The 21,045-nt window shown below is 58.9% G+C and overlaps 1 protein-coding gene across 1 annotated transcript; it reads left to right on the top strand.

Annotated features, from left to right (window-relative positions):
* Positions 1-3,310: 3,310 nt before the first annotated feature.
* On the top strand, positions 3,311-20,982 carry ERN2 (endoplasmic reticulum to nucleus signaling 2). Its single transcript, XM_055136801.1, has 22 exons — positions 3,311-3,412; positions 5,482-5,587; positions 5,809-5,842; positions 6,007-6,079; positions 8,116-8,188; positions 8,277-8,384; positions 8,610-8,711; positions 9,323-9,566; positions 13,933-14,011; positions 14,118-14,265; positions 14,356-14,477; positions 15,143-15,298; positions 15,498-15,639; positions 16,919-17,003; positions 17,394-17,583; positions 17,703-17,802; positions 18,002-18,201; positions 19,944-20,091; positions 20,182-20,309; positions 20,425-20,548; positions 20,620-20,687; positions 20,770-20,982. The coding sequence occupies exons 1-22, from the start codon at positions 3,311-3,313 to the stop codon at positions 20,980-20,982; spliced, it is 2,745 nt and encodes a 914-aa protein (XP_054992776.1).
* Positions 20,983-21,045: the final 63 nt, after the last annotated feature.

Raw genomic sequence — 21,045 nt, 5'->3', positions numbered from 1 at the left:
TCCCTGGGAGGCTAAGGTTTTAATCTTCCTTGTGCCCGTCAGCCAGGCCAGAGGTGAGATTGTGAGAAGCTGACCTCTGCTTGTGCCCGGCAAGCCTTCTTGGAGGCAGTCAAAGAACGGGATGTCAGCCAGGCCAGATGTTCTTGGGGCTGCCGGGAGGATCCTAAGTGAGAATATAGATCAGGCACAGACCACAGGAGCAGGTGCGGGTCAAGAGGAGGTGAGAATAGGAGGTAAAGACGGAAGGGAGAAGGGGCTGGAACCATAGCACAGGGGGGAAGGCATTTGCCTGGCCCATAGCTGACTCGGATTCGATTTCCAGCATCCCTTATGGTCCCCTGAGCACCGCCAGGGGTAATTCCTGAGTACAGAGCCAGGAGTAACCCCTGTGCATCAAAAAGTGTGACCCAAAAAGCAAAGAAAAAAAAAACCCAAAAAAGACAGAAGGGAGAAGGGTGGTGTGGGAAAAGGATTACCCAGACATCATCCAGAAGATCGAGTCCGCCACCCGCCAGAGGGATCCGTGAATGAAGAAGCAGATGACAGGGAGAGAGGAGATTTACTCCTAACAAGTCAGTGGTGCAGGAATCAGGAGACTCACGGGAGAAGCTATGCTCCCACCAGAGACGGTGTATACAAGGGAAGAACAGGAAAGTTATTTGCAGAGAAAAGACAGTGCAGACCCCTGAGACAGGCTGCTTGATGAATTTCCTTGGTCTGGTCCTCTGACGCATGCTCAGATACTTCTGTTCTGTACTCAAAAGAAAGATTTCTGGGGTTGCAGAGATAACGGACTGAGCACACAGCCCAGGAGAGACCCCCCCTCCCCCTCCCATCTCCAGCACAGAGCCAGAAGGCCCTTGAGCTCCAGCTGTGTGGGGGTGGGGAGGGAGAAAAAAGAAAGAATCAGATTAAAGGGTCTGCCTACAGGCTATTTTCCTGATAAGGGCTTTCTTGCACAGATAAGGGGGAATGAAACATTCTTTACATTGGTCTTGAGCAGCCTGTACTTGCTCAGAGGCCTGTGCCCAGAGGACTTCTCTGGTTTTGTGCCTGGATCCTAACTCCTTTAGGGCATGTTTCACAGGCTCTGATGTCATTTGACCTCAGTGGCCGTGCCTGTCAAGGAATGGGATTATCGGGGTGAACAGGGCTCTTCTCTGTTCGGGAAGATCCATCCTTCCACAAAGCCCAGAGAAAGGTACTCCGTGGGACTGGCTCCACCTCCCTGCGGACACGTGACCCGAGCCTGGCCAATCAGAGTGCCTTTATTTCATCCGCTGTCGTGATTGGCTCGGGGATTGCTACCTGCCCCAAGCCAGACAAATGGGAGCCTTCCCGGAGAATTGTTCTGCATCTAGGCTCTGAGCCTCCTTCCTCCAGGTGCAGGCACCCGCAGTTGGCTGTGTACTCAGGGGCGCAACCTGCCAGACCCCGGGAGGCATCCGAGCTTTCAGGCCTCTTGTAGAGCAAGAAATCTAGAAAGGAGAGTGAGTCGCAGGGAGGTTAGGTAACTCTTGAACCGGAGCCCCGGAACCTCTCCAGCAGCTGGGCTTGAATCTAGTCTCCGCCAGCCTCCTGGCCTCACAGGGCAGTTTTTCTCAAGCTTTTTCCAACATGACCCCTTCCGATCTTGTTTCCTTCCTGTGTGCCCCCGTATCAGTTGCCCCCTAGTCTTGTGTAGGGCCCCCTTTATGCTGTGGCCCTCCGTGGAATATCCTGGGGACCCTGAATATTGGGCTCATTTATGAGTGAAGAAGCAGATGTGGTTTGACTCCTGCTTTCCTGTCTGACGAGTCATTTTCTAAAGGAAAAAGGAGGCATTGACTGAGCAGAGAATACAGAACAGTGGGCAGGGAGAGGACTGGAACCAGAGTGGGAAAGGGCAGGATAATAATTCTAGGATCAGAGTGAAAGTCCGGGTTATAGACCCTAGGACCCGTGTAAACAAGGTCTGAGTTACAAACCCTAGGATCAGAGTGAAGATCTGGGTTATAGACCCTAGCACCAGAGAGAAGGGGGTTGGTAACATCTTCCCTGAGGGAATTTCAGAGAAGGCAGGCAGGAGTGTGGGAGAGGAAGGAAAGGTGATTGATTACCGGTTGTCAGGATGCTGTTGGTGTCCTGCCATGGGGTCCCCTGCTCAGAGTGGGCCCCTCAAATGCTGAGTGTTAGCTGCAAAGTGCTCCCAGTCACCCACACCTGCAATGACTTGTCCCCAGCTGATGGCAGCTCCCTTCCTGGGAGCTCAACCCAACTCCTGGGACTCCCCATGATTACAGGGGATCCGGGAAGCTGCTCCCTCCTAGGGAAGGGGACGAGGAGCAGGAGGAGGGGCAAGTGGAGGAGGGAGAAGGTGGAGGGGAAGAAGACCAAGAGCAGGAGGAGAAGGAGCCAGAGGAGAGGGGAGGAGGAGCAAAGAGAGGAGGAAAGGGGAGCGAAAGGAGGGTGGGAGGATGGGGGGGGAAAGGAGGAAGGGGAGGAGGGGAGAAAAAGCAGGAGGAGGAGGGATAGAAGGAGGAAGGGAGGAGGAACAGGAATGGAGGGAGAGGGGAAGGGGAGGAAGGAGGAGGAGGAGCACAAGCAGCAGAAAGAGGAGCAGGAGGGAGAGGAGGAGGAGGAGGAGGGGAGGGTCTGCTTCATGGTTCCCAGTTCAGCAGGCACCTGTGCCCAAGGATGGAGAAACAAAGACACCTGCACTAGAGACCCAGTTGGGCCTCCACGGCCTCTCCTGGGAGCAAGAGGGCCCTAGGGGGCTGCAGGTCGTCTCCCCAGGGCTGGTCTCGAAAGGTGCGTTCTGATGCGGGCTTGTCTAGCGCCAGTGTGTAGGGGTCTGTCTCTTCTGCCCGCCGGGGCCCTTATAACTCTTCCGTACAACAGTCTGGCAGAAGGAAGAGATCAGTCCCCAGTGGACGCTGAGCCAATCCATGAATCCATAGCCCAGCATCTGCCCCGCCGCTGGAGGCCAGTAGCAGGCTCTGAACGTCAGGCATGGGCCCCAGAACGCTGAGTGAGGGTCCCCAGGGTCTCAGCCACACCTGGGTGGGGAGCACTGGGTGCAGCGCTCGGTAAATTGTCCAGGCAAAGGGGTAACTCCTCTGCCTGCAAAGCTCAGGGCTCTGCACCGCGCGCGGGGCCACCCTGTGGATGGGACTGACCGCGCCAGGAGGGGCGGGGTACAGGTTGCGCCCCAGCCTCTGTGTACCCTACTGGCGGGGTCGGGGCGGGGCCTCCTCGGGCGGGCGGGGGCCCCCCCCGCTGTCCTCCGAGGCGCGCCGGGGACCAGCGAGCTGAGCGCTTGCCCTTGGCGATGGCCAGCGCGGCCTGGGGGTCGTGGCCGTGGCCGTGGCCCCCGCCCCGGCTCAGGTTCCTGCTCCAGTTCGCAGCGCTGCTGGGGACATTCGGGCTCCAGGTGAGGAGGGCGGGGCGCTGAGCCAGCCTCCAGGTCGGGGGCGCGCGGGTCCCAGGGCTGGCGCGAGGAGGGGGCGCCGGGTCACTCCCTGGAGAGAGGAAACTCCCTCGACTGGGGGAGTTGCCCGTTGCCCCCAGAAATCCCTGCGCCAGTGAGGATCCTGGCGTTCAGGGAGCAGGTGCAGGAATCAGCCTGGGGAGGGGGTACACTGTGCTCCTGAGATTTCTGGGACCCCCGCGCCCTTGTAAATATGCTCAACTTCCAAAGTCCGCTATGAAGGCGTCTCTGTAATAGGGAAATGCACCTACACTGTGGTCTTACGGAGCCCCCCGCTTACCCACGACTGGGCCCCAGCTTTAGGAACTCTGGGGGAAATTAGCCAGCAGCAGGGGTGTTCCAGGTATGCATGGGTGCGGGGAGGGGGCGTTAAGCTCAGGCTGGAGTCCCATACCTCCTGCCTAGCACCACCCAGAGCAGCAAACGGGAGCACCCCGAACCTCCCCAAGACTCCCCGCTTTCAGCTCTGGGCCCACTGCAGAGGCACCGCGAGTCTGAATCCAATTCAAATATTTCACAGGGAGAAATAGGAGGAAAAAACTAGAAATGAGTGAAAGTCGATTTTTTGAAAAGCAAAATATTTAAATATTTCCACTCCAAAAAAAAACAAGGGAGGCGGGGCCAAAGCCTTAGTGCAGCAGGAAGGGCGTTTGTTTGTTTGCCTTGCACACTGCCGACGCGGGTTCGATTCCCAGCATCCCATATGGTCCCCTGAGCACCGCCAGGAGTAACCCCTGTGCATCGCCGGGTGTGACACTAAGAGAGAGAGAGAGAGAGAGAGAGAGAGAGAGAGAGAGAGGCACAAAAAAAGTTAATTAAAAACTTTTTTGAAACGCTCTGAAAGCCAAAGAAGTCAGCAGAGACCTGCAGCTTTTTCTCCCTCTGCGCCCTGCCCCATGGGTGGCAGACGGGCTGCAGTGGGCGCTCAGGTCCCTGCTTCTCGGCCCAAACCACTGGCCCCGTCCCAAGCCTTAGGGTACCGAGCCGGATGTTGCCTTTGCAGGGGTGCGGTGGGGCCACCCGGATGTTAGGGTTCCTGCTGGGAGCTCAGCCTCACCCTGTTTGCTCAGGGAGGGGTTGGAGCAGGTGAGCTGGCCAGATGGAAGGGCGCCCCCAGGCTCGGCGCAGGGCCGCTGTGAGGTGTGGGGAGGGCAGACGGGGCTGTCCTGGGGGGTAGCCTGCGTCGATGCCGAATCAGTGACCGAGCCTGTCCGGAGCTGCGTGTCCGGTACGGAGCGAGCGGCCAGAGCGATAGGACGGAGGTCAGGGCGTTTGCCTTGCACGCCCCCGAGCCGCTCTGTCTGGCACAGCATGGGGACCCCCTGAGCCCCACCAGAGCCCTGAGCACAGCCAGGTGTGGCCCCCCCAAAAAAGAAACAAAGCCAGACCCCGGGGAGGGAAGGCTCAGTGATTCCTTTCCCTCTGGAAAGAGATCTTCTTTCTTCCCAGACTCCCCCCAAATCTTCCCAGAAAACTGAAAGGTGTTGAGGGACAAGGGGGGAGTTGCCTTCACCCCTACCCCCATGTCCCCACCAGGGAAGTGTTGGATCCCAGCCACTGCTCTCTCCCTACTCCCCAGGGAGACGCGCGCACGCGCTCGCACACACACACACACACACACACACACACTGCAACACACTACACACACCACACACATCACATGCACATATGTAAACCACACACACATATACACATACCACATACACCCCACACACATCCCACACACCATACACACACATACACACACCACATACACACCACACACATACATACACACACCACATACAAACCACACACACCACACACATATTCACACCACACACACATACACACACATACACACCACATACACACCACACACACATACACACACCACACCCATATGCACACCACACACACATACACACATACCACATACACAGCACACACACACACACACACACAGACCTCTGGGGTGAGGACCCGGCTGGTCGCCAAGCTGCCCCAGGACCTGACTTTGTGCCTGGCCGCAGGTCCAGACCCTGGCGCCCGACAGCCTGCTGCTCGTGTCCACCCTGGACGGGAGTCTCCACGCACTGAGCAAGCTGACGGGGGACATGCAGTGGACATTGAAGGACGGTGAGGCCGGGCACTCACGCCTCGCCTATACTCCGAGCTGGGGGGTGGGCGTCACCATGACATCGAGGGGCTCTGACGAGCCGTGTGACCTTGGACTGGCACTCAGCTCTCTGCCTCAACCTTTTTCCATCTGTGAAATGGGGCTGCGGGGTTCTGGGCGGGACCTGAGCGCCGGGGAGGCTGGAGGGGACTTCTCAGGCTCTGTGTCCCTGTCCCCACAGATCCCATCATCCAGGGCCCCATGTACGTCACAGAGTAAGTGCACGGTCTGCTGGGCGGTGGAGCCCGACGTGTCTGGCGAGTTTGGGGGAGACGTGTTGGGAAGGTGGGGGGAGACTCGAGTCGGACCGTCCGTGGGGCCCCCTGCGTGTTGGAGTTGGAGGGACGGGGCGCCCGCCTCACTTCCTCTGTCCCCACAGAACGGCCTTTCTCTCGGACCCGACCGACGGCAGCCTGTACATCCTGGGGACGCAGAAGCCGCAGGGATTAATGGTGCGTCTCCTGGCGCCGGGGGAGGAGGGGGCGTTGGGCTGCGAGCACTGAGTCTGGAGGGGCGAGGGAATGGGGGGCAGTGCGGCCAGACTCTAGGGGTCTTGGGGAGGGTGAGCCGGGTCTCCAAGCCCATCATGGGAAAGCACGGGGGGCTCCTGACACAGAGAGGGGTGCTGTGGGCAGAGCAGCCTCCAGGACTGCTACCCCCTCTGGTGCTAGGTACCAGATACCCCCAAACAGGGCATCGGGCCCACAGCTCGGCGGCGGGATGATGTGTGCTGGGCGGTCTCAGGCCTCTGCCGGCCTCTGCCGGCCTTGTTGTTAGCGGGGTCCTCGGGGTGCTTGGCTGGCGTCTCCCTCCCCGCCGCGGGCAAGCCTGGGCATGTTCACGTGGTCTTCTGCAGGGGCCGAGGGCCACACAGTGGGCACATGACCCCAGAGCCCAGTGCCGTCCACGCTGCCTGCTCACCTCGAAACTGGCCGGGAGCCTGGCCCCCCCACGCACGGGTCTTTCTCGGGCTTCCTCCTCAGGACTCTGATGGGGATGTCAGAGTCCGGAGTCGAGACCACCTCAAGCACAGAGGGCAGAGCTGATAATGCAAATCACAGAGCGGGGTTTATTGCTCCCCCTAGCCGGGGTCCAGGTATCCGCCCGGCGCAGAGGGTTTTAATAAGGACCCCGAGCACTGGATTCAGAGTTCTTATACTTTCATTTTGGCAAGTCAGCATTACGAGCGATTTTCTATTACCTACAGAGTATGCGTCTATTTTTGTTGTTGTTTTGGCCCGCAACGTCCAGACCACCTCCCTGACGGTTACATTCCAGAGACCTAATCTTCCTCCGGGGACGTGATCTCTGACAAAGGCATCTGCTTTTTCTGCCTTGCTTATTCCTGGAAGAGGCCTGAGTTCCTCAGAGCCTGTCACAGCGGTTCTCGGGCCAAGTGGGTCCTCACAGGGTCGGGGCTTGCGGGAGGGGACGGAGCGGCCTGAGAGAAATGGCTCCGTGAGCAAGGCAGCCTCATCCCTGCACCCTGCAGGAGGAACGTTGGAGGAAGTTTCCTCGGGGGCTGCTTGCCCAGGTGCTCGCTGTGGGCGCCATCATCAGCCGGAAGCTCAGAGGCGGGGGGCGGGGGGTGCCCCATAACCTGGAGCCCCAGGAAAGGAGGGGGGAGGTCAGCAGCCGGAGCTGAGCCTTTGGAGGGGAGCCCTCATCTCACGCTGTCACGTCGGGGCCTCTGCGTCGGGGATAAGGTCTGGACCCTCTGACCACACGGCACCCCCCGCTGCTCTCACCACCTCCGGCCTCATGGCTCATCCACCTGTGTGCAGACACACACACACACACACACACACACACACACACACACACATACATGCACACACATGCACACACACACGCACACTCAAGGACAGATTCATATGTGCACACGCAAATACACACAAACAGATAAGACACGGGCATAAGCCCCCCACACATGCATGTCTCCAGACATACATGCTTGCTCCCACGTGCACACACATGCACATGGCTCATCCACCTGTATAAAGACACACACAAACGCACGCACACACATGCACACACATGCACACTCAAGGACAGATTCATATGTGCACACGCAAATACATACAAACAGATAAGACACGGGCATAAGCCCCCCACACATGCATGTCTCCAGACATACGTGCTTGCTCCCACGTGCACACACATGCACACACAGTGCTAGACAGATGCAGGGGTGCACACAGACACACAGACCCACACTGCTAAGACACACCCCGGCCCTCGCTGCTGTCCGTCCTCTCCCTCTGGCCTCCCGGGTACGGGCTTTGGAGGGGGTGGTCGGCAGGCCGGAGCGGCTCATGTGCCCTGCTGGTACCAGAGGTGGCGTTTCCTGCCAGCTGCTCTGGCGGCAGGCTGCCAGCGCGGGTTCGAGGCCTCGCTCTGCCTCTGACAAGCTGGGCACTGCAGTAGGCCATGGTTCCGAGCCCGTCGGGGGTCCCTCAGAACTCGGCGGCCCTTGTCCCTCTCTCAGAAGCTGCCGTTCACCATCCCCGAGCTGGTCCACGCCTCGCCCTGCCGCAGCTCGGATGGGGTCTTCTACACAGGTAGGCGCCGTGGGATGGGGACCCCGGGCTGCACCCCGTCGCCCCACGCCGTCTGGAGCCTGGGACCCTGTCTCCCCCCCCCAAACAGGCCGCAAACAGGATGCCTGGTTCGTGGTGGACCCCGAGTCAGGGGAGACGCAGATGACCTTGACCACAGAGGGGCCCTCCACCCCCCGCCTGTACCTCGGCCGCACGCGTGAGTCTGAACCCCAGCTGCCCCCCGGGCCTGGCTGTGGCTTTGCTGGGTGCTTCCGGGTCGGCTGACACGGTGTCGCTGAGCTGCGGGGACGCCAGGAGCCCCCGGATGCTGGTTCCTGCCCTGGCCGGGTTCTGGGCTGTGTGCCAGGAAGGCCCGACCGCTCGGGGTGGCAGCGTGAGGGCGTTCTGGGCACGCCCGTGACCCAGGCTTGGGCCTCCCCAGAGTACACGGTGACCATGCATGACCCCCGGGCGCCAGGCCTGCGCTGGAACGTGACCTTCCGCCGCTACTCGGCGCCCCCACTGGACGCCTCGCCTGGGAGATGTGAGTGTCACTGCCCCGACAACCCCTGACCCCTGACCCGCCTGGGGCCCCCCCATACTGAATGACACCCCATGATAGGCCATGAACGGTCTGTCCCGTCCTCATCCCCCATGTCCCAAGGGTGCCAGCCAGAAAGCCCCTTACTCTCCGCATGAGCCGCTGCCCCCTGTGTGGCCCCCACAGACCCCAAAGACCTCCACACATTGGTCTCTGGCAGGTGGCTCAGGGCCCCCCAGCCCCGAGAAGGGCCTCAGGGGGCCTTACCCCTACCCCTGAGTGAGCTTGCATGTGCCCCAGATAGGTGCCTCCTATGTGGACTCTCACTCTGCACAGAAACCTATGTGGTCACTTGTCATATCCCAGGGGACACTCCAGAACCCCCGACACCCCTTTCTGGCCACACTGGGGTGACACCAGGAGGATGAGTCTGAACAGTCCCGTCCTCACCTCTCCAGGGTTCCCCCGGCCCCTCCCGGCCCCCAGCTGCCCAGGTGGACGGCTAGAGTGAACCCTGTGAGCACAGGCTGACCCCCACCCCCCGGCCCCGGCTCCAGCAGTGCCCCGGGTGGTCTCCGCTGACCCCCTGACCCCGGAGCTTCCTCTCCCGGCAGACACGAGCTACCTGGCCTCATGTGGCACTGGCCTGCTGCTGGCCGTGGACCCGGGCAGCGGCAGGGTGCTGTGGACCCAGGACCTGGGCGTGCCTGTGATGGGCACCTACACCTGGCACCAGGACAGCCTGCGCCAGCTGCCCCACCTCACGCTGGCGCGGGACACCCTGCACTTCCTGGCGCTCCGCTGGGGCCACATCCGCCTGCCCACCTCGGGGCCCCAGGACACGGACACGCAGCTGATGTAGGTGCCCTGCGTGGGGGGGTGGGGGCGGGGGGCTGGGAGGGGCTACAGGGTGAGTCCCCAGAGTGGGCATGATGTTCAGCCATGGCACCTTGGCTCTGAAGCCGGAAGCAAAATATGTCAAACTGCACTTTGGGGGCTGGAGCGATAGCACGGCGGGGAGGGCGTTTGCCTTGCGTGCAGCCAACCCGGGTTGGGTTCCCAGCATCCCATAGGGTCCCCCAAGCACCACCAGGAGTAATTCCTGAGTGCATGAGCCAGAGTTAACTAGACTCTGAAATGTCTGTAACTGGGACACAGGCTGGGTGGTTGCACTCTCGGAGGCTAGCAAGGGATTGGTACATAGTAAGTGCTCAGTTAATACTTGCAGAACAAATTTCGTGAGTGGACAGCCTGCATCAGTGTGCATCAGTGTGCATCGCTGGGTGTGACCGAAAAAGTAAAAACAAAACAAAACAAAAAACAAAAAACTGTACTTTTGACCAAAGGGGTTAAAAAAATGAACACAGCCAGTCAAACAGGGGCTGGAATGATGGTAGTCAGGAGGGCACTTGGGAAGCCAACCATTCTGGGTTTGATGGCATCCCATAGGGCCCCCTCCCCCCACACCAAGCACCGCCAGGCGTAATTCCTGAGTGCAGAGCCAGGGGTAACCCCTGAGTATCTCGAGGTGTGACCCGAAAATAAACAAACGAATAAAACAGGTCAGAGAGATAGTCCAGAGCTTAAGGCACTTGCCTGGCGGTGGCTGACTCCGGTTCCATTCCTGATCCTGTATGTGATCCCCCAACCCCCACTAGGAACAATCCCTGAGCACAGAGTCAGCCATAAGCACTGAGCACCACCAGGTGTGGCCCCGAAATGGAAATTAACCAGTGTCCTTCAGCCCTTCCCCCTGGGCGCCCAGGACTCTCAGGATATCCCACAGCAACTAAGAGGATAGAATCTGGCCTGGGGCAGGGCATCTGGGGGCCCCCATGCCAGTGTGATAGCTGATTCCTGCTCTGTGTGATGGCCAGCCACAGTAAATGCTGCCCTGCTCACAGCCAAGTGGCAGGCTGTCCACTCACTCAGTTTGTTCTGCAAGTATTAACTGAGCACTTACTATGTACCAATCCCTTGCTGGCCTCCGAGAGTGCAACCACCCAGCCTGTGTCCCAGTTACAGACATTTCAGAGTCTAGTGAGGGAAACAGGCATGTCCAGTAGGATAAAGGGTGAGATGCTTGAAAACAGAGGTTTGCCATAGAAAGGTAGAGGGGAAATAACAAAATGAATTTATTTTTCCTTGAGAATATTTAAATTGACACTGGGAGCTGGAGGCAGCCATGGAAAGATTCCTGGAAGGGGATAAGGAACATTGAAACAAATCCAATGGATAAATAGAGGGGCCAGAGAGATAGGACAGCTGGGAGGGCATTTTCCTTGCACGGGATCAACCTGGGTTCTGTCCCCAGCAGCCCATAGGGTCCCCTGAGCACCACCAGGAGTAATTCCTGAGTACAGAGTCAGGAGTGAGCCTGAGCACTGCTGGGTGTGGGCCCCAAACCAATACATAAAAGGGTTTTTGGTTTTTTTGTTTTGGGGGGGGTCATACCCGGTGATGCACAGGAATTACTCCTGGCGGTGCTCAAGGGACCATATGGGATGCTGGGAATCAAACCCGGGTGGGCCGCATGCAAGGCAAATGCCCGACCCGCTGTGCTATTGTTCCAGCCCCCGAAAATTTTTTTTTAAAGGATAAATAGAAAATGAGAGAGAGGGCTGGAGTGATAGCACAGCGGGTAGGGCGCTTGCCTTGCATGCGGCCGACCCGGGTTCGATCCCCAGCATCCCATATGGTCCCTTGAGTACCCCCAGGAGTAATTCCTGAGTGCAGAGCCAGGAGTAACCCCTGTGCATCGCTGGGTGTGACCCAAAAAGCAAAAAAAAAAAATAATGAGAGAGAGGAAGATAAATGGAGACAGAGACCAAGAGACAAAAGAGACAGACTGAGACGGAGAAACAGAGAAGCAGAGAGTAATTAAGCTGGGGCAAAGCCGAGATCTGAGGAGGAAACAAGGTCTGAGGCTGTTCCTTTCAGTGAGACTCTCCAAGATCCTTTCAAGGTTGGGACTTTTTCTCCCAGATGACAGAGAAGTCCCGGGAGAGGCTTGCTGTTCTTATACCATGTCTGACAATTCTCTGGAAGGACTCCCAGCTCTATACTTGAGCATTTTCTCTCGGAGTTGTATCGGGAACTCTTAGGTGCCAGGGCTCAAGCCTTGGAGCTCCCACATGCAAAGTCTGTGCGCAATCCTTTGAGCCACCTTTCCAGCCCATCCCTGGAGAGTTTCGAAAATGATCAGAATTTTTTTTAATTTCTTTTTTTTTTTTTTTGCTTTTTTTGAGTCACACCCAGCGATGTTCAGGGGTTACTCCTGGCTTTGCACTCAGGAATTACTCCTGGCGTGCTCAGGGGACCATATGGGATGCTGGGGATTGAACCCGGGTCGGCCGCGTGCAAGGCAAACGCCCTCCCCGCTGTGCTATCGCTCCGGCCCCTGATCAGAATATTTTTTAATTTAATTTTAGTTTCATAATTTGTTCACAATAATTTATCACATTCAATATTCCAACACCAACCCCACCACCATTAAATCTTACTCACCACCATTATTTCGAATTTTCCCAGCCCAGCCTGCCTCTGGAGCAGGCCCTAAATAATTTATTTTGTAACGCTTGTTATGAATAATTCTCTAAAAATGGAAAATGATTAGATCTTTGTTGCAGAAAGATAACTGACTTCAGGGGGAAGAATATCTTTGGGTGGTGGCGCAAAGAAAATACACACACCGGGAATGTTGCGTTAGTGTAGGCAGGCAGTAAAGACATTTCCAACTGGGGCAGGGAGATGTGGAAACCAGTGGGTGGGGTGCGGGGAACAGAAAACTTTTGGTGAGGAGGGAATTTACTGAGTGGAAGCAGGGAGTCAAAGAGTATGTGAGGGTTCTAGAAGCCAAAGCACGCGTTATTTTACTGGTTTTGAGCCTAGAACTGTGCTCTTCACCAGGCCGTGAGCCAGACCTGATTTGCACGTGTAGAACCCTGGTCTAACCACCTAGTTGCCGTTGTTGGCCCAGAGGGAGGACAGAAGCCAGCCTGCAGGGAGAAAAATGTGGAAGGTCTAGAGAATGAGGAAGAAAAAGAAGGGGAGAAAGAGGAGGGGGAAGGGAGGAAGAGGAGGAGGAGGAGAAAGTAAGGAATAAAGTGATGAGTTCAGATTAAGAAAACTGAGCTCTGGGGCTGGAGCGGTAGCACAGCTGGTAGGGCGTTTGCCTTGCATGTGCCCAACCCGAGTTCTATTCCCAGAATCCCATAGGGTCCCCTGAGCACCGCCAGGGCTAATTCCTGAGTGCAGAGCCAGGAGTAACCCCTAAGCATCGCTGGGTGTGACCCAAAAAGCAAAAAAACAACAAAAAACAAAACTAAACAAAACAAAAAAAGATGCCTGGACTAGACATCAGTTTAGAAACCCTGATGGTTGTGTTGGGATCAGTCAGCTCTGGTTGTGTAACAACCCCCCCCAACCTCACCCCCAAAATTAGAGCTACAGAAAATTCTAGGATGGAAAAAAACAGTACAGGAGTTATGGCACTTGCCTTGCTTGCAGCTGATTCCAGCTCGATCCTCAATACTGCAGTGGGTCCTTCGAGCACCGCCAGGTGTGACCCCTGAGCACTGAGCCCCGAGTAAGCCCAGAGCAGGGCTGTATTGTGTCCTCAGTGCCAAAAAAGATAAAAAACGTTTAGAAAGTATTTTCAAAAAATATTTCATAAGTGGAGGCCCAGAGAGATAGTAAAGCAGTTAAGAGGCTTGCCTTGCGTTACAACCAACACAGATTTGATCCCAGGATCAAATTTGATTTGATTTGATCTATCTATCTATCTATATATATATATAAAAACATATATATGTATATATATATATTAGTTACATACAAATAATATACCAGAAGGTCAGAGCGATAGTACAGTGGGTAGCGTGTTTGCCTTGCACATGGCCAACCTGGGTTCATCCCCAGGGACCTCCCTTAGTATCCTCGTGGCTGATGGCCTGTTGGTCCTGTGGGCATCAGATAAGGCCCCTCAAGGCCCCACTGTCCAGCATGTCCTGCTCACCCGGTGACCCCGAGGTCCCCGGAGAAACCCAAGAGGCCAAGGCCCAAGGCCCAAACACTTACTCCACCTCTGCTCGCGTGCCTGGGCCCAACCAAGCCAGTCCCACGGCCAAGCCCAGAATCCCTGTGAGAGGGGACAGGCCCTGACGATTCGTCCCCCCTCCACGTGCTTCATCCCTCCCCACCTTCTCTCTTCTCCCCCCCCCAGGAGGACACTCTACGTTGGGAAGCATGAAGTCGGCTTCTACGTCTCCACCGTGCTGGTCCACACAGGGGTGGCCCTAGTGGTGAGGGGACTTGCTGAGGGTGGGGGGGCGGCAGGAGCAGCTGGCACCAGAGATGGGGGTCAGGGAGGGGGAGGGCTCCCCTGAGACACGTCCTCCTCTGCCCTAGCCTCGAGGGCTGACCCTGGCTCCCACAGACGGCCCCACCACCGAGGAGGTGACGCTCCAGGTCTCAGGGGAGCGAGAAGGCTCGCCCAGCACCGCCGTCAGATACCCCTCGGGCAGCGTGGCCCTCCCGAGCCAGTGGCTGCTCATCGGTGAGACCCCGAGACCCCCTCTGCCGGGAGGTCTGGGTCCCAGCCCCGAGGCTCCGTGCCACCCGCTGACCTTATACGCTGCCCCCTCAGGACACCACGAACTCCCCCCGGTCCTGCACACGACCATGCTAAGGGTGTACCCCAGCCCGGGGAGTGGGGCGCCCGAAAGCAGAACCTCAGAGAGCACCCAGGCCCCAGCACCCTTCGTGGAGGTCAGTGCTTGGGGTGTAGACAGGGGAGTACTCAGCAGGCGGGGGTGGGGGCAGCCGCCGAACCCTCCCTCCCTCCACCTTCTGGGAATAGCACGGGGCTGGGGGCCGACTAAACTCACCTCCGAAATCATCTCGTCTGTGTGTGGTCGCTAGAAATGTATTGGCAGTGTCCAAAAAATTATCGGCTCTCTAAATTGGGAGCCAAGAAACCTGGGGTTTATTCAGACATCTTCCATACAATTTTCCCAATGGAAAAAATTAAAATCCGGGAAAGCGGAAAATGTGCACCCGGAAGAATGGTTAAGGATGCCACCTTGGTCAAATCTGGTGGCTCTCCAGCCCTGACCCTAACCCTCCACACCCCCACCCCCGCCGAAAAATCCCCTCCAGACCCTCTGAACCTTAAGTCTCTTCACGTGGGCGTCCGTATCTTTCACGACTCCCGAGAGACTTGGTAATTTTTTTTCATAACACCCCAGATCAGCCAGAGTGGGGGTCCCAGTGTCCTGGGTCCCGTGAGGTTTCAGCACTGTGGAACGTGCCTCCCCACAGCCCTCTCTCTCACTGCCCCTGTCCACTGCACCAGCTTGGTCCCTGGCTATGCAGATGAGCAAGGGAGATCGCCAGGAGGGGGCCGCTAAGAACCCCAGCCCCTTTGTCCCCAGTTCCCAAGCCTGAAACGGGAGGAGCTGCGGGACCTGGAGCTTCCCCCTACAAAGGGAAGCCCAGGCTTGTCTTCAGAGCTGGGCCCCCAAGACCTGCTGGTGGCCAGCGTCACTGCTGTCCTTGTGGGCGGATGTGTCCTCCTCCTGGTGAGGCAGGTAAGCCCAATGCCCGGAACCCTGGCTCTGTCTTAGCTCAGCTCCTGCCCCCGGACACCGCCTGGCCACCCCGAATGGGCCCCTGCCCTGCTGCTGTGCTCCATGCCAGGCTGTCTTGGGCACAGTCTCGGGGGTCGTGGGGGCCGCGGGGGCGGGGACTGGCCGGTCATAGCACTCTGATGTCAGTGCGTTTCTGCAGCAGCAGCTGGTGAAGCCGCAGCCGGCGCTCCTGGCACCAGCTGGCTCTTCCCGTGTCTCCCAGGCCTCCGGGGCCACCGACCAGGACCAGAAGAGACTCCAGGGTCCCGAAGAACAAGCCCAGCCCCCAGCAGGCCCTGATGGTGAGCTTGGGGAATCAGGACAGGGCAGAGTCAGAGAGAGACGAGAGAGAGCGGAATCAAACCAGTCTCAAGGCTGGTTTGAGAAGCCGCCCTGGCGGGGCCTAAGGCTCCGTGAGTAGCTAGGAGGGTATTTCCGGTGGTGCTTGTTTCGCTGCAAGCATGCTAGAAATAGCGACTGTCTATTTCTTCCCGTTTCTTTCGTTGTTTGGGTTTAGGTGAGGGGTTCCAGCTGCAGGTGCTTAGAGTTTGCTCCTAGAGGTGTTCAAGTGACCACGTGATGCTAGAGATCAAATCTGGGCCTCCCACATGTGAAGCATTCACTCAGCCCTCTGAGGTATCCGCCCAGCCCTAAAGTGCTAATATAGGGACCAGAGCAATAGTCCAGCGGGGAGGGCGTCTGCCTCGCATGAGGCCGACCTGGGTTCCATCCCCAGCATCCCATGTGATCCCCTGAGCACTGCCGGGAGTAATTCCTGAACACAGAGCTAGGGAATAAGCCCTGAGCATCGCCGGGCATGTCCCCCAAACAAACAAACAAAAAATAATAACAAAGTGCTAATATACTCTTTGGAATTGTTGTGACCTTCCAGCAAAGTCCGGAAAGGACAGGCAAGGCCCGATCAGTGGTGACTGCCATGTGAAGCCAACCCTATGGCAGGGTCCATCATGGGGCCAGAGAGAGAGCTCAGTGGGCTGAGCACACGCTTTGCCTGACGGAGGCTGAGGTTGGGGGATTCTGTGGCACTGTGGGGGCCCTGTGAGCACGGCCAGGCAAGTAGCCCGTGGCACTGCTGGGTGTGACCCATCCCCTCCACCCCAAATTAGTGAAATGAAACGATTTAATTGGAACTGCTTGAGATGGGGAGAGAGACTTGGACAGAAGATACAGGGAGGGGCCAGAGCGATAGTCCAGCAGGGAGGGCGTTTGCCTTGCACGAGGCGGACCTGGGTTCAATCCCCGGCATCCCGTACAGTCCCCTGATAGTTCCTGAGTGCAGAGCCAGGAATAGCCCCTGAGCATTTGCTGGGTGTGACCCCCTCCCATAAAAAGAAGATACAGGAAGAAGAGGATGGTGTAAGAGGGGAACAGCCCCCTGACCCTCTCCCACCAGGAACACCAGCCCGGGGCTCAGTCATTTGCCAGGTGGAGGACCTTGGCTGGCACTGAACCTAGAGGGCTGGCACAGCCGAGCATGGAAGGGAGGCAGCGGGTGCAGAGGGTGGCTGGGCGGGGGGCGGGAAGTAGGTGCTCCTGCAACCCCACTGGCCTCCCCCCTAGCTGAGCAGCTCACCGTGGTGGGGAAGATCTCCTTCAACCCCAAGGACGTGCTGGGCCGCGGTGCAAGTGGGACCTTCGTTTTCAGGTGAGTGGCAGTGCGCGCGCGCACGTGTGTGTGTGTGTGTGTGTGTGTGTGTGTGTGTGGCCTACACAGGGTCCACTGGAGACAGGTCTCAAAGACTCCTCGAGGTGGGTGCTGTTGCCTGTGTGTGTGTGTGTGTGTGTGTGTGTGTGTGTGTGTGTGTGTGTGTGTGTGTGTGTGTGTGGACTGCACAGGGTCCACTGGAGACGGACAGGTCTCAAAGACTCCCCAAGGTGGGTGCTGTTGCCTGTGTGTGTGTGTGTGTGTGTGTGTGTGTGTGTGTCCTGCACAGGGTCCCCTGGAGACGGACAGGGTCTCAAAGACTCCCCGAGGTGGGTGCTGGCGGGCCCCTCGCGCCCCAATTCCTGACCTTCCCTGCACTGCTCTGCGCAGGGGTGAGTTCGAGGGCCGGGCTGTGGCTGTCAAGCGGCTCCTCCGGGAATGCTTCAGCCTGGTTCGGCGGGAGGTCCAGCTCCTGCAGGAGTCGGACAGGCACCCCAATGTGCTCCGCTACTTCTGCACCGAACGGGGACCTCAGTTCCACTACATTGCCCTGGAGCTCTGCCGCGCCTCCCTGCAGGAGGTGAGGCCAGGGCTCCAAGCCGAGGCGGCCACGGGCGGTGGGGGACAGCGGGAGGCAGCGGGGCTGCAGGCTGGAGGTCCCGGCCGCAGGCTGAGGCTCGGCCCCTCACGGCTCCTCAGTACGTGGAGAACCCTAAGGGGGACCGCTGGGGCCTGGAGCCCGAGGCGGCGCTGCAGCAGCTGATGTCCGGCCTGGAGCATCTGCACTCCCTGCACATCGGTAGGCCCGCCCACCGCCCTCACGCCCCGCCCCCGCTCTCAAGCCCCGCCCCTTCCAGCCCCGCCCACTGCACTCACGTTCCGCCCCTTCCCCGCGCCCACCGCCCTCACGCCCCGCCCCTTCCCGCCCTCGCGCCCCGCCCAGCGCCCTCACGCCCCGCCCGCCGCCCCGCCCCTCACCTGTCAGCCTGCTCCTGCAGTGCACCGGGACCTGAAACCTGGCAACGTGCTCATCGCCGGGCCGGACAGCCAGGGCCGCTGCAGGGTGGTCCTCTCCGACTTCGGTCTCTGCAAGAAGCTGCCAGCCGGCCGCTACAGCTTCAGCCTCCGCTCAGGGATCCCGGGTACGGAAGGCTGGATGGCCCCCGAGCTCCTCCAGCTCTTGGCCCCTGACAGCCCGGTGAGTGCTCCTCCCGCCCTCTCCTGATCGAGCCACCCCCCGCCCGTGTGTGACCCGGTCACTCGACACCGGCTGTAGAGCTAGACCCACGAATGCCTTTCTCCCAAAAAACGGAACGACAAAGTTAGTTATCCATGCACTCCTTGCCACCCAGGGCAGTGCCTCTCAACCAGGGACTTACTTTGGTGCCCAGGGGATACTAGCAATGTCAGGAGACATTTGTGCTTGTCACACCGGCAGGGGAAGGGGCTCAGAACTGGCCAAGTATTCTTACAGTGCAGGACCCCCATCCCACACCTGCACCCAACCCCTAGCAGAGAGTGATGCGTAAAGCCAGAGACCCAGGCCTGGAGGACTGTGGTGTTGGGCTCTGAGCTCAGCACGGAGCAGTGTGGACCCCCGGACACACGCACTCAGACCTCCGGATCATAAGTCTCAGTGATGGTCGGTGGGAGTTGGATTCAGGGTATGGATAAGTGACACATAAGGAAAGGACAGCATTCCAGAGATCAGGGAGCCAGACATGGAGGCCTGGGGCCAAACCCAGTCCCTTAGCGGACCTCATGAGATCTGCCTTATTTTCTTCTTGTTTCTGGGTCACAGGGCTTACTCCTGACTCGGGGGTCACTCCTGGCAGGCTCGAGGGGGTGGGCCGGGCACTAGGGGTGCCAGGGACTGAAGCCAAGTTAGCCATGCGCAGGGCCAAGGGGCTTACCTGCACTACTCTCAGGCACCCTGGCTTTCACCTAGCGGGACAATAATTTAGGTCCGAGGAAATTCCACTGGAAAATCCAGTTTCCCAGATTCTCCTGGGAAGTCGAGGCCTGCCACCTTGGGAGGGTCCCTGGAGGCCGCCTGTCAGGTGGGCAGCACTGCCTGTGGACGGGCCGTGCTGGCTCCTCCTCAGTCCTCCCTGCCACCAGCTCCACTCACATGCGGGCCCGAGCTCTCTCCAGAAAACAAACCGCTCAGTGTGCCTCTGGAAACCTGCTTTTTTTTTTTTTTTTTTTTTTTTGGTTTTTGGGTCACATCCGGCAATGCACAGGGGTTACTCCTGGCTCTTCACTCAGGAATTACCCCTGGCGGTGCTCAGGGGACCATATGGGATGCTGGGATTAGAACCCGGGTCGGCCGCGTGCAAGGCAAACGCCCTACCCGCTGTGCTATCGTTCTAGCCCCAAACCTGCCTTTTTATAAGTGAACAGTGAATGTTCCCCCTGGCACCCAGGGCTCATTCCAGTGCCAGGCAGAGGCTACTGCCCCCCCCAGTGTCACCTGTTGGGAAGTGTGGGGCTCAACTCTGGAGATACGAACCTTGGCCACCTGGACTAGAAGTTCAGGAGGGGCAAAGACCGCAAGGAATCCTTAAGCTTCTGGTTGTATGGGAGCGGGCCAGGGTCTAGGAGATACCTTGGATTCTTTTTTTTTTTTTTCTCCCTTTTGGGTCGCACCCAGCGATGCTCAGGGGTTACTCCTGCCTGGCTCTGCACACAGAAATTACCCCTGGCGGTGCTGGGGGACCATATGGGATGCTGGGAATTGAACCTGGGTGGGCCGCGTGCAAGGCAAATGCCCTACTCGCTGTGCTATCACTCTGGGCCATACCTTGGATTCTATCCTGAACCAAACGCCCACTCAGAATGCCCACCTGGGCTGCTGCCTCAGCCAAGGGGGAACTTCCTGGAAGCTCGACTGACTTCCTGGAAGCGGTGCCGTCGCCCTCATAGCTCTCTTGCCTACAGACCAGCGCCGTGGACATCTTCTCCGCGGGCTGCCTCTTCTACTACGTGCTTTCTGGTGGCAGCCACCCCTTCGGGGAGAGCCTCTATCGCCAGGCCAATATACAGGCGGGGACTCCCTCCCTGGGGCACCTGGAGGAGGAGGTTCAGGGTGAGCAGGGGGAGGGGCGGGTGGGGGTGATTCGGGCAGCAGGACTCGAGGCTGTCTGGGCCTGACACTGCCCCTCTCTCTCGCCTGCAGACAAGGTCCTGGCCCGGGACGTGGTGGCGGCCATGCTGAGCCCGCTGCCTCGCGCGCGCCCCTCCGCGCCCCAGGTGCTGGCGCACCCCTTCTTCTGGAGCAGGGCCAAGCAGCTCCAGTTTTTCCAGGTAGGGGGAGATCTTGGGCGCGGCCCCAGAAAGCCCCTAGTCTGCACTCTGGGTCAGCAGTCCCCTTCCTCGGAAACGCGGGCCCGAGCCCAGGGCACACTGCTGGCCCTCCTAGGACGTCAGTGACTGGCTGGAGAAGGAGCCGGAGCGGGGGCCGCTGGTGACGGCACTGGAGGCAGGCGGGGCCGCCGTGGTGCGAGGCGACTGGCACACGCACATCTCCGTGCCGCTGCAGACAGGTAGAGGCCACCCGGGGGTGGGCAGGGGCTCCCCTCGGGGCCAGCTCTGCCACTCAGCGCCCTGCCCCCAGATCTGAGACGGTTCCGGTCGTACAAGGGGACGTCGGTGCGGGACCTGCTCCGTGCCATGAGGAACAAGGTGGGTCTGGGGACCTGGGTGGGGCCCGGGAGGCCCAGTCACCCCTGAGCCGGGACTCTGCCCTCCCCCCACCCCCCTGCAGAAGCACCACTACCGGGAGCTCCCGGCGGAGGCCCAGCGAGCACTCGGCCACATCCCCGACGGCTTCGTGCAGTACTTCACGGCCCGTTTCCCCCGGCTGCTGCTCCACACGCACGGGGCCATGAGGAGCTGTGCCTCCGAGAGCCTCTTCCTGCCCTACTACGCGCCAGCCTTGAGGGCCAGGGAGCCATGCCCGGGGGCCGCGGGGAGCTGAGGTCAGCCGAGATGGCCAGAGACCCGGCAGCGCCGGGCTACTGGAGGGAAGAGGTGCTGGCGC

This window comes from Sorex araneus, chromosome 4, assembly GCF_027595985.1.
Source record: "Sorex araneus isolate mSorAra2 chromosome 4, mSorAra2.pri, whole genome shotgun sequence".
Taxonomy (NCBI): domain Eukaryota; kingdom Metazoa; phylum Chordata; class Mammalia; order Eulipotyphla; family Soricidae; genus Sorex; species Sorex araneus.
Note: the sequence above shows the minus strand (reverse complement) of the source record. Positions and strands in the feature narration are given on the sequence as shown.

Excerpts from the sequence above, each read along its gene's own strand:
- ERN2 (XM_055136801.1), top strand. The coding sequence starts at position 3,311 with ATGGCCAGCGCGGCCTGGGGGTCGTGGCCGTGGCCGTGGCCCCCGCCC. Across the intron at positions 8,385-8,609 it reads CCTGTACCTCGGCCGCACGC|AGTACACGGTGACCATGCAT; the intron begins GTGAGTCTGAAC and ends GGGCCTCCCCAG. Across the intron at positions 15,299-15,497 it reads TCCTCCTCCTGGTGAGGCAG|CAGCAGCTGGTGAAGCCGCA; the intron begins GTAAGCCCAATG and ends GCGTTTCTGCAG.